General features: G+C 34.9%; 1 protein-coding gene across 4 annotated transcripts; it reads left to right on the plus strand.

Moving 5' to 3' along the window:
- Positions 1-71: 71 nt before the first annotated feature.
- LOC121757077 (clustered mitochondria protein-like) lies at positions 72-12,852 on the plus strand. Of its 4 annotated transcripts, none has more exons than XM_042152580.1 (29): positions 72-204; positions 707-928; positions 1,565-1,626; positions 1,786-1,975; positions 2,159-2,299; positions 2,450-2,606; positions 2,749-2,942; positions 3,046-3,147; positions 3,393-3,528; positions 3,646-3,774; positions 4,235-4,556; positions 4,741-4,845; positions 5,450-5,568; positions 5,847-5,955; positions 6,051-6,197; positions 6,697-6,825; positions 6,896-7,066; positions 7,211-7,297; positions 7,907-8,041; positions 8,368-8,523; positions 9,279-9,347; positions 9,784-9,942; positions 10,264-10,320; positions 10,400-10,440; positions 10,575-10,694; positions 10,957-11,266; positions 11,354-11,461; positions 11,573-11,644; positions 12,079-12,852. In XM_042152580.1, the coding sequence occupies exons 2-29, from the start codon at positions 715-717 to the stop codon at positions 12,532-12,534; spliced, it is 4,197 nt and encodes a 1,398-aa protein (XP_042008514.1). In that variant the 5' UTR covers positions 72-204; positions 707-714; the 3' UTR covers positions 12,535-12,852. The 4 variants fall into 4 exon arrangements, with proteins under 4 accessions (XP_042008514.1, XP_042008507.1, XP_042008517.1 ...); XM_042152573.1 differs by having other exon boundaries at positions 73-208; XM_042152583.1 differs by having other exon boundaries at positions 80-208; positions 715-928.
- The last annotated feature ends 1,394 nt before the right edge of the window (positions 12,853-14,246 follow it).

Raw genomic sequence — 14,246 nt, forward strand, 5'->3', positions numbered from 1 at the left:
AAAGAAATAAGTGCAAGTAGTCTGGGACGGAGGGAGTATAAATTTGTCTGAAGAAATTAACAATCCGCCGTCCTAGTTCTCTCTCTCAAAAACTCCAGCTACCTCACTCTCCCCTAATTTTACAAAACCTCAGCCACCAACCAAAACCCCACTTCACTACTTTGCAACTTCTGATTCTGTCAACCAATTCGATTCTCGCCTCCGGTCGGTAATTTTCAGATTTCTCCGATTCCTATCTGCAAATTCTTTTATGCATATACAATTATTAATGCGTTACATTTTGGGTGTTTGGGTTTAGACTGAAGTCTGTGCTCCGTGTTTTGCTAGCTTTTTAGCTTGAAGTTACACAGCCTTTTTACTTTTTTTTTTGTCAGTGTTATTATCTTGATTTCGTCTATATGACTCAGTACTCATCTCAAAATGGTGCCGTTGCCCATGACCACCATTGAGAACTTAAATAATTTTCTCTGTGCTTTGACTGCGACCCCTTTGTAAAGTGAGAATGTGTCAAGGTTTGGTACTGTTGTATGCATGGATGAGAAAAACCCTACAAGAGTGGCCACGAATAATTATACCCAGCTGTAGAAGAAATACCCCATTTTTTTTGTCTTCTATGAGCTTGTTACATGTTTCTGTCTTTTGGGGATATGATAAATCGTTGTCGGTTTTCCTTTACTAATTACTAGTGTTTATTTCCTTTTGTAAGGATCAAAGATGGCGGGAAAGTCGAATAAGGGAAAGAACCGTAAAGGGTCGCAGCAAAGTGTTGTGAATCCAACAGAACTGCCTGTCTCTTCCGATGCTCCCTTAGGTAATAGCTCCACTGCTTTAGAGGCTAATGGAGGTAAAAGCTTGAGTGAAACAATTGAAGCAAATCCGGAGGTGAAGGAAGTAGATGGTGCATCTGAGCAGCCTCAAGGGAAGCAAGGTGGGACCTTTATTCTGGTTTTTAAGTCAGCAGTTGCAGACTGTAGTTTCACTTATTCCTTTCAACAATAATCTCATACTAGATTATTTCTTGGTGGACTGTTAGTGAGTTTTGTAAAGCTTGGAAGTCTCATTTTGATTAGGAGATAAACATAGTATTCCGAAAAGTAGCACCATGTTTAAAAGGTGCAAGTTCTTCTGCCTAACTCAAAAAATAAACATTGCTGAGGAAAGACTAGCAGTTTTTGTCATGATGAACATAACATCTTCAAGAAGCTTCTTTTTCCTTTGTCTGTTTTCTTGTAGTATATAATCGACTGTTATTTGAGATTCTGAGGTCTTATCTTGTACTATCTGACCTTTCTTTATTCGTGTTCGTTGCATTTTTTTTATGTATTTTCTGTCAACTGTTGGACATAATACTTATACCTCTAGACTCTAGTTGGCTTGGTAGAATGGTCTGTTTGATATTTGTTGTTTCCTTTTGATTTTCTTGTCTAGATGAGAACGCTCCTTGCAGTTAATTTTGATTATGCAAATTTACAAGTACACACATAAAGAATATACATAGATTAACATTTTATGCATCTACTACATGTCAGCTTATACTAAATGACTATTTATCCATCCATGGCAGCTGAGGTTCATTTATATCCTGTTCCTGTGAGAACACAAGGAGGAGAGAAGCTCGAGTTGCAAGTAAGTTGAATTCATAGCTGATTCAAAAGGTTGTACTAAGTCCAAATGATTTTCCTACTATGCTGCACCACTGGAATATTACTACTCATCAATCTACTTTGTTCTTTATTTGAATTCCTGTTTCTGTGTTTCATTGATTCAATCATTTGGCTTTTATAGTTAAGTCCAGGAGATTCTGTAATGGATGTTAGGCAGTTTCTTCTTGATGCCCCAGAGACATGTTTTATGACTTGCTATGACTTGTTACTGCACACAAAAGAAGGTTCCGCTCATCATCTTGAAGATTACAATGAGATCTCTGAGGTTGCAGACATTACTTCTGGTAGCTGCTTCTTGGAAATGGTTGCTGGTATGTTTAACACACTTTAGTCAGTTGTTGCGAGTAAATACTCAAATAGTGATTTGTTTTGGAAACATGTCATGATTATAGAGTTTCTTGCTTGGTGCTGCATCATGAAGTCATGTCATAAAAATGTTATTTAGAGGGACTAACTCTTGAAATACATGTGTTTTTGTGCCTTTCCCTTTGTAGCATTATATGATGATAGATCCATCAGAGCTCATGTTCATCGAACAAGGGAGCTACTTTCTCTTTTGACCTTGCATTCTTCATTATCGACAACACTTGCACTACAACATGAAACTGGCCAAAATGCAGCTAATAATAAAGCAGGTTTGTTATTTGTTTCAAGATATCTGCTCTTGCAGTACCTTTTTTCTTTCATATACTTAATATTTCAAAGTATCTAAAGTATATGATATGTAAATGCGAATTCTGCTTTGGAGCAGGTATGTAACTTGTTTCACCTATTTTTACATATAGATGCTGTGAAAGCTGAAGTGCCAGAACTCGAAAACTTGGGTTTTATGGAGAATGTTACCAGTTCACTCAATAGTTTGCTGTCATCTCCTTCCAAAGAGATCAAATGTGTTGAAAGCATTGTATTCTCTTCGTTTAATCCACCTCCAAGCTACAGAAGGTTGTACTCACTCCAAATAATTTTCATATATTTATGACTCAATTTTCTGTATTACATAGCCTTCCCTTCACGTTCTGTACCTTGATTATATTGATTTATATGTTGGTTGATTACTTCTAACTTTCTACACTGATTATGCCAGGCTTTCGGGCGACTTGATTTATTTGGATGTGGCAACACTGGAAGGAAATAAATATTGCGTTACAGGAACAACAAAAACTTTCTATGTTAACTCCAGCGCTGGGAATATTCTCGACCCAAGGCCAAACAAAGCTGCAACAGAAGCAACAACGCTTGTTGGTCTTCTGCAAAAGATTAGTCCTAAGTTCAAAAAAGGTAAAACGATTATATGGTATCTAACTAGATTATTATATTTGCTTGCAAATGTCATAATTTTCTTGGTTATTATAAATCACTCATGCTGCTGTTTGTTCCGAAGCTTTCCGGGAAATTTTGGAGAGAAAGGCCTCAGCACATCCCTTTGAAAATGTTCAATCTCTGTTGCCTCCAAATACGTGGCTTGGTCTGTATCCTCTCCCAGGTTAGTACAAATGATACCCTACCACAATCTATGAAAGTTATGGCTCATGAGTAGCAGATTAGATGCCGTCATATGCTTGAGTTTGTGAGGTGCTGCATTTTCTGCAATTTTTTTATTCAATTTATATATGTTATCGGTTTTCAAATCTTTTGTATCCCTTAACAAATGATCATTCTTCTCCTTATTTCCTTGCATCCTTATTTATCTTGTATTGATAACTGTGTCATGGATGCTTTTAATTTCAGAACACAAACGTGATGCAGCTAGAGCGGAAAACTCTCTGACGCTTTCTTTTGGAAGTGAATTGATTGGCATGCAAAGAGATTGGAATGAAGAGTTACAGGCTTGCTGGGAATTCCCACATGCTACCCATCAGGAAAGGTCTACCTTTTTATATAGTTATACATCATTTGCCAGTCATGAGTGTCGTCTGTCAGTCTGTGTAAACCCACTAACCCATCGTAAAGTATTATCTTACTTGTTATCCTTATATTGCAGAATACTAAGAGATAGAGCTCTTTACAAAGTTATTACTGATTTTGTCGATGCTGCAACTAGCGGTGCTATTGGAGTGATTAGCAGATGCATCCCACCCATTAATCCAACAGATCCAGAATGCTTTCACATGTCAGTTAGCCAATATATGGAGTACAATTTTCAATTTTATAATTTGATTGTACTTCCAATTTATTCGCTATTATGAAGTCATGCAGCCTGTTCTTCCCGCTTTACCTTTTGATATGCGATTCTAGTTCTCTAGGCTTTGTGGCTAATCATTGACATTTGCTACTATTTTGAAATTTTGATTGATAATGTAACCAAATGAATCAAAAGTTTGAGTATCAACAGGGATCTTTTGTTACGACTCAGCTGACCTTTATGTTTGCATGCTGTTTTGTTTCCTTTACCTATACTTGGTGGATCCCCTTTATGTTTGCCTTCTTCAGAACACTATGTTTTTGAAATTATCTTTTGTAACTTTCACCTTTCCACATTTCATTTTTTCTGCCCTCTCAGCTACCTACATGTTTGTAATACCTTAGCGTATAGTGTACTAATCTAATGTTTGTTTGTTATTTGTTTTCAGGTATGTCCATAACAACATATTCTTCAGTTTTGCTGTTGATGCGGACCTTGAGCAGTTGGCCCAAAGGCGGGCAAATGAGGAAATTTTGTCACAGGCAGGTTTGAGTGGATCTTCTGTTCCACTTGCAGGAACTGTAAATGGCACTCAGACTTCCCCCGATGTGCCTGCAGAGGCACAGTTGCCTGAAAGTGAGCAAGCCACATATGCAAGTGCTAATAATGATTTAAAAGGCACAAAGGCCTTCCAGGAAGCTGATGTTCCTGGATTATACAATCTTGCTATGGCCATAATTGATTACAGAGGTCACAGGGTGGTAGCACAGGTGCGGTGCTAAGACCTATGTGGCTATGTTTTAACAGAATGGTTAATGTTTCTTCATCTTATGTGCTATTTGTTAAACACACCAGTTGAACCTTATGAGGAATCAGCCGCTTCATACTTCTGTGTCAGTATTGTCCGTGAACTGTGATTTTACTTTTTGCTTATAATTTCACTCATCTTGCCAGAGTGTGTTGCCTGGAATCCTCCAAGGTGATAAATCAGACTCCCTTCTATATGGTTCTGTTGACAATGGCAAGAAAATTTGCTGGAGCGAAGATTTTCATACCAAGGTAGACATGCGCTGCATTTTTACTTTGTCTATTGAGATTGGTTTATTAATCTGAATGTGCTAAACCTAAAAGTTATATCATCTCCTTCTCCAAAAATACCCCTGCAAAAGAAATCATTAGAAAATATGACTTTCGAACACTCCAAAAAGCACTCAACCCTGGAATATTTATATATATTCCATAGACGTTATTATATGCATGTGTAGCTTTCTCAGCTTTGTTAATTATTGACAGGATATTTTTTTAAAATTATTATTATTATTATTATTATTATTATTATTATTATTATTATTATTATCCATATTTGAAACTTCTCAGGGTTACACATGTGTGCTTTATCTGTTTTACCTTCTTTCTAATGTGAGGTGGTCTAACTTCACTGTTTTCCCCTTATTCAGGGGACTTGAGAAGTTCCGTATCAGTAGCCAATGAATTTCAACTGGCTTCTACTTATGGCATATTTCTAGTTGATAGTTTGATGTCTCTACCTTGTTATCAAGGGGCCTTTTCACTGTTAAGGGTCTCAATTTCCTAATACTACCAACAGATGTGGGGAAAATTCACAAGGTCCTGAGGTAGTACTTTATTTGAAATTATCTTTCAGGTACTGGAAGCTTCTAAACGCCTTCATCTAAAGGAGCACACTGTGCTTGACGGATCTGGTAATGCTGTCAAGCTAGCTGCTCCGGTTGAGTGTAAGGGCATTGTTGGCAGCGATGACAGGTAACACTAAATTCAGATTGGTTAGTGAATTCTCTTATTAGCCCTCACTATTAATGAAAGTTCCCTCGAGCAGACATTCTTTAAATACACCATCCTACTTTCTTGTTTGAATTAGTAGATATGTTGGTTAGAGGCAAAAAGTGTTCCACCAGTCCTCAGTTTCTGGCCCTCATTAAGTATCACGTGTCTGTAGAATTTGTGAAACAAATCTTATTTGCATTTTAATTCTTTGTTTTGAGCTGTTTGTGTTTTCATGCTGTTACGCCGTACTATGGCAGGCACTATCTTCTAGATTTGATGAGGGTCACTCCTCGTGATGCAAACTTCAGCGGCCCTGATTCCAGATTTTGTATTTTGAGGCAAGAACTTATAACTGCCTTTTGCCATGTAAGTCTTGTATTTCCACTCTAGTATCAGTGTCAAAATTGTTTTGAATATTTTGTATTCTCATAGTATTCCTTGTTCCTTTTTTGCATGAAAAGGCTGAGGCAGGTGATAAATTAAGCTCTGGATGTGAATCACATGAAGAGAATACTGTCACTTCAGATTCTTTGGGTGCCAACAATGAAGAAGAATCTTTGAAATCTGAGGAAAATGCATTATCAGCGACAAGTGATGCACAGTTACAGGTGATCATTGTGAAAAATTATCTTCTAGATGCTTTGACTGAAATATAGCTTTTACAAATGGGACTTGTCCCCTCTTGGCTCTTCATACAATAATTCCTTATGAACTTAAGCATTTTACATGCTATTACACCACCAGTATTCTTTGTTGAGGATATGTTAATTATCACTAAATTGGCATTGCTTGCCTCTATTTTGGATGTGTATAGTTTAGCATCTATACCACAGATAAGCAGCCTGTATTGTGGGTGTGTTGTTACTCCAGTAATTTAGCTTTTCTTAAAGTATTACTTTTTCCTTTAGATTATGTTGACTAAGATGGTCCTGATATTACCCACCACAACAATGATTGGGATAATCTTTTCTTCATGAACTAGTGGATCATACTACCACTTGTTGCTTTCACATGTCTGCTTAATGAGTTACTTCGAGCTTAACCAGCTTCCTGGTTTGCATACTTATTTGGGTCTAAACCTTGAAACTTATGACAATTTTTTCACAGGATACCGGAGATGGTGTAAAGCAGAATATTCAAGAATGTGGTTGCCACTCCAATAAAAAAGATGCAACCAAGGACATACTGTTCAATCCTAATGTCTTTACTGAATTTAAGCTAGCTGGGAATCCTGAGGTAACTTATTGATCCTTCAAACCTGCCACTCTGCACATTTTGAACTTTGTTAATATGTGCACCATTCCAGGAGATAGCTGCAGATGAGGAAAATGTGCGGAAAGCAAGTTTATATCTTAAAGAGGTTGCCTTGCCTAAATTCATACATGATCTTTGCACCCTTGAAGTTTCACCTATGGATGGACAAACTTTGACTGAAGCACTTCATGCACATGGCATTAATGTTCGGTATATCGGAAAGGTATGGCCAAACTTGTAATAATTTGTAATCCCCATGTATCCTTAATGTCTGTAGCTGAAACTGGATCTCATGCTTTTACCTACCAACTTAAAAGGCTTTTATAATCAAACTTGTAATGAGCCTATGCTTTAATTGGTGTTACAGGTAGCTGAAGGGACTAGACACATGCCTCATATGTGGGATCTTTGTTCCAATGAGATTGTCATCAGATCTGCTAAGCATGTTATCAAGGTGACTAACAGTTTGTGAGATAATTCATGTTTTTTAGATGGCATAAAATTTGGCTGTTACTCGTCGATTATCCAATTGCTGAAAGTAAACTTTAAAATGTTTGAACACTAGCTTTTGTGAGTAACTGTTATTGATAATACGAAAATCAGTTTTGGATAAATCCTAAAAAATATTTGAATGCTAGATGTTGGTCCGTAGAATTGTTGGCTCAACTATGAAAATGACACATACATTGGTTGATTTGTGCCTTTATATCTTCTGATGCTGTAATATTGATATTCTTGAGAGAGATGATCATATGAGTTATTAATGAGCTATAAATGCAACGGAACTTGCTAGACTAATACTTCTGGTGTTTTGTGGAGATCCTGCATTCTGTGCCGATAACATGCATACATGGTAGTATGCCATTCTTTTTTCTAGTTGAAGATGCTACTCCCAGTTAGTTTTGCTAGTTCTTGGTCTTTCTACTTGAATACATTGCAGTGTGCCACTCTTTTTTGTGTGTTTCAAGTTATAACTTATAAGATTGTCAGATAAAACTATCTTCCATATTATTTACAATTTTTTTAAGTATTACACTAAGTTGCTTTCCGCTTTTGTATTCAGGATGCCTTAAGAGACACAGAAGATCACGATATTGCGCATGCAATCTCACATTTTCTCAACTGTTTTGCTGGAATGGTTCAGGTCGTTTCTGCCAAAGGTGTTGCAAACAGTCTGCACACTAAAAGCCACAAAAAGGTACGAATGTGGTTTATTGATTCATATTGTATATCTTGCTGAAGATTACAATCTTTCTTCTTCTTTGGCCTTTTGCTTTAGTTACAATTTTACAGTTTCATGTTAGTTTCAATTGAATTGCAAACACAAAAACGATGTTTCATCGGATTGAGAATGTTTTTTTGTAAACAAGATGAACTGAGGCAGGAGAAGGCCTTTCTCATCATGCCGATGTTTCATTCTGATGTTGAATAAAATGAATCTTTACTATACTTATTAAATTTGGTGCCGGGTTGCTTTTAGTTTCCACCATCTACTGACCAACATCTGTACTATATCTTTTACAGGGTCAATCAGGTCATCATGCTTCAGGAAAGTCTTCAAAAGCACAAGCTAAGTCAAAAAGTGGAAGCTATGTGAAAAAGAAGCAGTCCTTGTTTTTGAGCTTTACCACAGAAAGTTTGTGGGCTGATATTCAGGAATTTGCAAAACTCAAATACCAGGTTTCTTGTTATTTAATTTGACTCCATTTATATTCTTTATCGGTCCATTTATATTCTTTATCGGTAAATAATTATAGAGGTGTGATCAATTGCTAACTCATCCCTTAATTGCTAATTACAACTAATTTAAGACCATACGATTCTAGAGATCTAATGGTCTATAAATGGTCATGTATAATTTCATTTTTCATTTTTTATATTAAAAAGATAATAACAATTATCAAATTTAGGACTTTGGTATTCAATGTCAATAGTGTATTAAATATATCAACACGAAGACATTACAATGTCAACACAATTTCGTATTGACATTCTACAAGCATTATATTGACATATTATATTAGTTGTATTGATATTATCTGCATCTTGAAGAACATGAAAATTCATGATTTTTTTTTCAAATTTTGACATCGAAACATATGCATGTAGGATATCGTTGGAATCCTTATTAAATTATCTTTAATTTGATATATGTTGTGTGAAAAAACAATTGAAATTGAGATAGTTAAATGTATTTAAAGTTTGAGATAATTTTTTGAAAGTTAGTTATAACTAATTTGTTGTTAAATCACATTAATACCCTAATTGACATTTTTTGTTCACTGTATTGATATTCGTGGCTGAATGATCTTGGACCTTGATTTGAATATCTAATGCCTATAAATTTAGTTGTAGTTAGCAATTTAAGGGTGAGTTAGCATTATAACGCACCCCTATGTATATGTGTGTATTTTATTGTACTATATCTTCTGCAGTTTGAGTTGCCGGAGGATGCAAGGAACCAGGTGAAGAAAATTTCAGTAATACGAAATCTTTGCCAAAAGGTAATCTTTTGTCGAATAAACTCTGAAATCTATTACTACTATCTTGGACATCCTTTGTAAAAGTTAAATTAGTTTCCTTAGATTTAATTTTAGCTTACTATTGTAATATGTGGTTGAAAAAATGATCAAGCACTCTGGTTTATTGGTTTTCACAAATTGCTATTGGTATTGTGGGCATATAGATGGCTGAGTATTTGGGTGGTTTCTTGTTTTTTCCTTGTTAGCCTGTCTAAGATGAGGAAACAACCAGGATAAACAGGCTATTCTATGTATTGGGAGGAATTTTATTTTCATAATGTATACCTCTCTGTTGAGTTGCTATTTCTATGTCATTTCTTAATGCCAGAATTTGGCATTCAACTGACAAAAGAACTGTTGCTGGCTTCCTTATGTGTTTTGGTGTTTGCATCATTACATATTTTACCTCTGTGATCAGGTTGGAATGACCATTGCTGCTCGCAAGTATGATTTCAGTGCTGCCACACCTTTCCAAGTTTCAGATATACTGAATGTGCAACCAGTGGTAAAACATTCTATTCCAATCTGTTCAGAAGCTAAAGATCTCGTTGAAACTGGCAAAGTTCAACTAGGAGAGGTATGCTACATTTCTACTAAGCTTTCTTATTTTGACAACTGAATTGTATGCTCAATACAATTATCTCAAATTCATATGGATGTGCTTATAAGATGCATTCATCTTTGCTGTTGAGGTCCCTATGAAATAGTGTGGTTACTCAGAATAATCTATAATTCATATTTATGGGCTTATCTTTATATGGATTGGGAAGTATACTAGTACAATGTTTCTCCTTTTTTATCTGATTGAAATGCTATTATGGATGTTTATTTTTGATTAAGAACTTTTGTTCATTATATTTTGATAAAATAATATAATGATGCTTCATTGCTTTCTCAGGGAATGCTTAGTGAGGCATATGTAATATTTTCAGAAGCTTTCACAATTCTTCAGCAGGTGTGATATATTCTATATTACTCTTTCCATGTTCTTTCTTAGAATGTATGACCAATTTAAAATGACAAACAAATTGCAGGTTACTGGTCCGATGCATCGAGAGGTTGCAAACTGTTGCAGGTAGTTAACTTAAAACTTGTTTCTGTTGATTTCATGATTAATGTTGTGCCTGTCACGAGTATTCTGCATGGTACTGTGATAGCTGACTTCAAGGCTTATAAGTTAATTAATCTACTGCACACCTCTGTCTTCAGGTACTTGGCTATGGTCTTGTATCACGCTGGAGACATGGCTGGAGCGATAATGCAACAGCACAAGGAACTTATAATAAATGAACGCTGCCTCGGATTGGACCACCCTGATACTGCTCACAGGCACAAATCATTCTCCCTGTTCCATTCATATTTTTTTGTCCTCTAGTTTTATTGTCGGTGCCTAATATCTTGGCTTGATTTCATTCATAGTAATGTCATATATTGATTTACACTATTATGACGAGTGACAAGAAAAAAGTTCCACATTGGGGGCTGTTTTTTTCATGTGGGTCTATTGACTATTTTGCTGCAATGGCATCTTTGAAAGGCTCTCTAGTATTGGGTTGATCTTATGTATGCTAAAGCATTGTGTTTTCTGCAGTTATGGGAACATGGCTCTCTTCTACCATGGTCTTAACCAGACAGAACTTGCATTGCGTCATATGTCACGGGCATTACTTCTTTTAGGTTTATCTTCTGGTCCAGATCACCCTGATGTTGCTGCTACTTTCATAAATGTCGCCATGATGTACCAAGATATCGGGAAGATGGATACGGCCCTCAGGTACTTGCAAGAGGCACTGAAAAAGAATGAAAGACTGCTAGGAGAGGAACATATTCAAACTGCAGTGTGTTATCACGCTTTGGCAATTGCATTCAACTGTATGGGAGCCTTTAAGCTTTCTCACCAGGTAAACGCCAACTGCCAGAGATTTATATCTGTAGGAACTTATGATGTATGGAACAACCCTTAATATTCTTGATCCTTTGATATGCAGCACGAAAAGAAAACATATGATATTCTTCTCAAACAACTTGGTGAGGACGATTCTCGTACGAAGGATTCTCAGAACTGGATGAAAACTTTCAAGATGCGTGAACTGCAAGTAATACTCTAATCTATTTATTCAAGAAGTCATTTGCTTTTATTTGTTTCTATTAGTCGAATAGATATCCTTACCTTTTTAAGATAACATAAAATATTGTTTCAATTAAAGGTGAATGCACAAAAGCAGAAAGGACAGGCTTTGAATCCAACTTCGGCTCAGAAGGCTATTGATATAATTAAGGTACACATCATCCTTTCTCAGTGTTCATGTCACTTTCTACAAAGTTTAAGATGAAACAGGTATTCATTTTCATTTTGTCAAAAGAGAAAATCTACTTTTAACTTCCTACTAAAAAAAATCAACTGGATAGATATTTTTTTGCTTTGAGTTTTTTTTGGATAAGAAAGATAAGATCCTATTATAGTACTTGTAAGCAAATCTATGTAAAGATCGGTGTATCTTGTAAATCTAAACATTCTCTACTAGAATTCTAGGAAGCAAAAGATAATGCACAACTTGTATATAACGCCTGATGTGCTTTTATAAAAAAAAACTCAACATAAAATGTAGGAGAATTTTCTTGGGTACATATTCATCAATCATCATGGTTTCTGCCAGTTATTGAGATCACACGAGCATTTATTATGATTATGCTGAAACTTTATGTGTGCCAGGCCCATCCAGACCTGCTACAAGCATTTCAAGCTGCTGCAGTTGCTGGGAGTTCTAGTAATGCTAATGTTGCTGGAAAGAAAGCTTTCAATGGTGTTGGGGTTGGTGAAAGCTTTCCTCGGGCGAGGGGTTTGGATGAAAGAGCAAAGAAGAAAGCAGCAGCAAAGGCTCTTTTAGTGCGCAGGCATGGTAGTCCTGCACAGGCTTCACCATCCGGACCGCCACCACCACCACCACCATCTGATGGTGCTGTAAACGAGGCCGCAAATGGTGGGAAGAAAGAAACCAACCAAACCTCAAACGGAGTTTTAAGTTCAGAAGGTCATGATACCAAGTCTGGTCAGCAAGATCAGGGTCCGGTTGGATTAGGCACGGGCTTGGCTGCTTTGGATGCCAAGAAGCTGAAAACGAAATCCAAAGCGAAAGCGGCATCAGCAGCTGCCGAGTCATCTAACTGAGCCTGGCTACATTTCGATTATTTTTGTTAGGTGTAGTTTTTGGTCAGCCTGAATTTTCACACCAGCAATTGAGTTATACATTCTGCTTTGAAGCATGACCAGTTTACGGGTACATTTGAAACTCTTCCAAAGTTTAATAAATATGCTATGAAAGTTTTGCATCTAGAGAGGATTGATTTCTCAGCAGTTGTTTGAGAAATGTAAGTATTTATCTGTAATGAAATTATTTATGGAATTCTTCGATAATCTTGGAAGTCCATATCTTCTATTTACTATTAGAATGAAGAGATTGAATGAAATACGTATTTTTGGAGATCATATTCGTTTGAGTCTAATTTCTTTGCTGACATCGGAAACATCAGATACACAGAGACTACTCCATGAACTTTTAAAATCATTTTAGGGTGGGTTGATTTTAGATTATGTCTGGGCTTCGGCCCAGTTTTGTTCCGTGCATTGATGTCCCGAAAGCTTGGGCTTCAATTAGCAAAACCTTGTCTACTCTTCAGAGAAGCTACATTTCATTTCCACCACCATGTTTGGCATAATATCCTTTTTGCTCTAATCAAATTCATTTTGGCACATGATTTATATTTATTAAATTAAGTGGGGAGAAAATAAAGTAAAATAGTAAAGAGAGATAGAAAACAAAGTAAAAGTGTTGTTTTTGGCACATGATTTATTATATTCATTTTGGCACATGATTTATATTTATTAAATTTAAGAAAAAAATTCAAAAGCTTAAAAGGACCAAACTTCAATGTAGTTTTGGCTATTCCGTATGTTACTATATGTTAATACATGCAGTCGTTTTTATAGATTATAATTTTAAAAATTGTTTAACAATAAAATAATTGGATGTGAATGACTATAACTATTACGTTAATGATAACACTAAGAAATTAAGTATATACCTTTGCATAACTTAGAATTTTAATATTACTTAATATTAAATAATTGGATGTGAATGACTATGATTATTTTGTTGGATGATAACACTAAGTATATATACACGTAGTCGTTTTTATAACATAGAATTTTAAAGATTATTTAATAAAAATAATTGAATTAGAATGACTATGATTATTTCATTTGATAATAACAATAAAAATTAAATATATAGACATGTCATTTTTATAACTTGGGATTTTAAAAATTATTTAACAATAAAATAATTGGATGTGAAAGACTATTATTATTTCATCTTTATAATTTTAGAATTTTAAAAATTATTTATAATAAATAATTAAATGGCTATGACTAAAATGATTTTATTGGATACACTATGAAATTTTAATATATATACATGCAATTGTATTGTAACTTAGGTGATAACACTAAGAAATTAAATATATATACATATATTCGTTTTTATAATTTAGAATTTTAAAAATTATTTAATAACAATATAATTGGATGTGAATGATTATTATATTTTTGTTATATGATAATATTAAAATATCAATTATATATATATATATATATATATATTCATTTTTATAATTTAAAATTTTAAAATTATTTCATAGTAAATAATTTGACGTCAATGACTATCAGATGAGTGAATTAAAAAATTATTAGTTTTTTAATCAATTTTTAAGGAAACTTTAATCTACATAATTAATGTAGTAAATCATTCCCTAATTAAAAGTATAAATATTGATTATGAAAAACTTAATCTTTCTTAAATAATCAATAAAAAGATAAATACA

The sequence above is a fragment of the Salvia splendens genome, chromosome 1 (genome assembly GCF_004379255.2).
Source record: "Salvia splendens isolate huo1 chromosome 1, SspV2, whole genome shotgun sequence".
Classification (NCBI taxonomy): domain Eukaryota; kingdom Viridiplantae; phylum Streptophyta; class Magnoliopsida; order Lamiales; family Lamiaceae; genus Salvia; species Salvia splendens.

What these genes read in the sequence shown, in the direction of transcription:
- LOC121757077 (XM_042152580.1), top strand. Translation starts at nt 715, where the DNA reads ATGGCGGGAAAGTCGAATAAGGGAAAGAACCGTAAAGGGTCGCAGCAA. An exon ending in TGCAGCTAATAATAAAGCAG is followed by an intron (nt 2,300 to 2,449) that starts GTTTGTTATTTG and finishes TTTTACATATAG; the next exon opens with ATGCTGTGAAAGCTGAAGTG. An exon ending in ACACTAAAAGCCACAAAAAG is followed by an intron (nt 8,042 to 8,367) that starts GTACGAATGTGG and finishes TATCTTTTACAG; the next exon opens with GGTCAATCAGGTCATCATGC.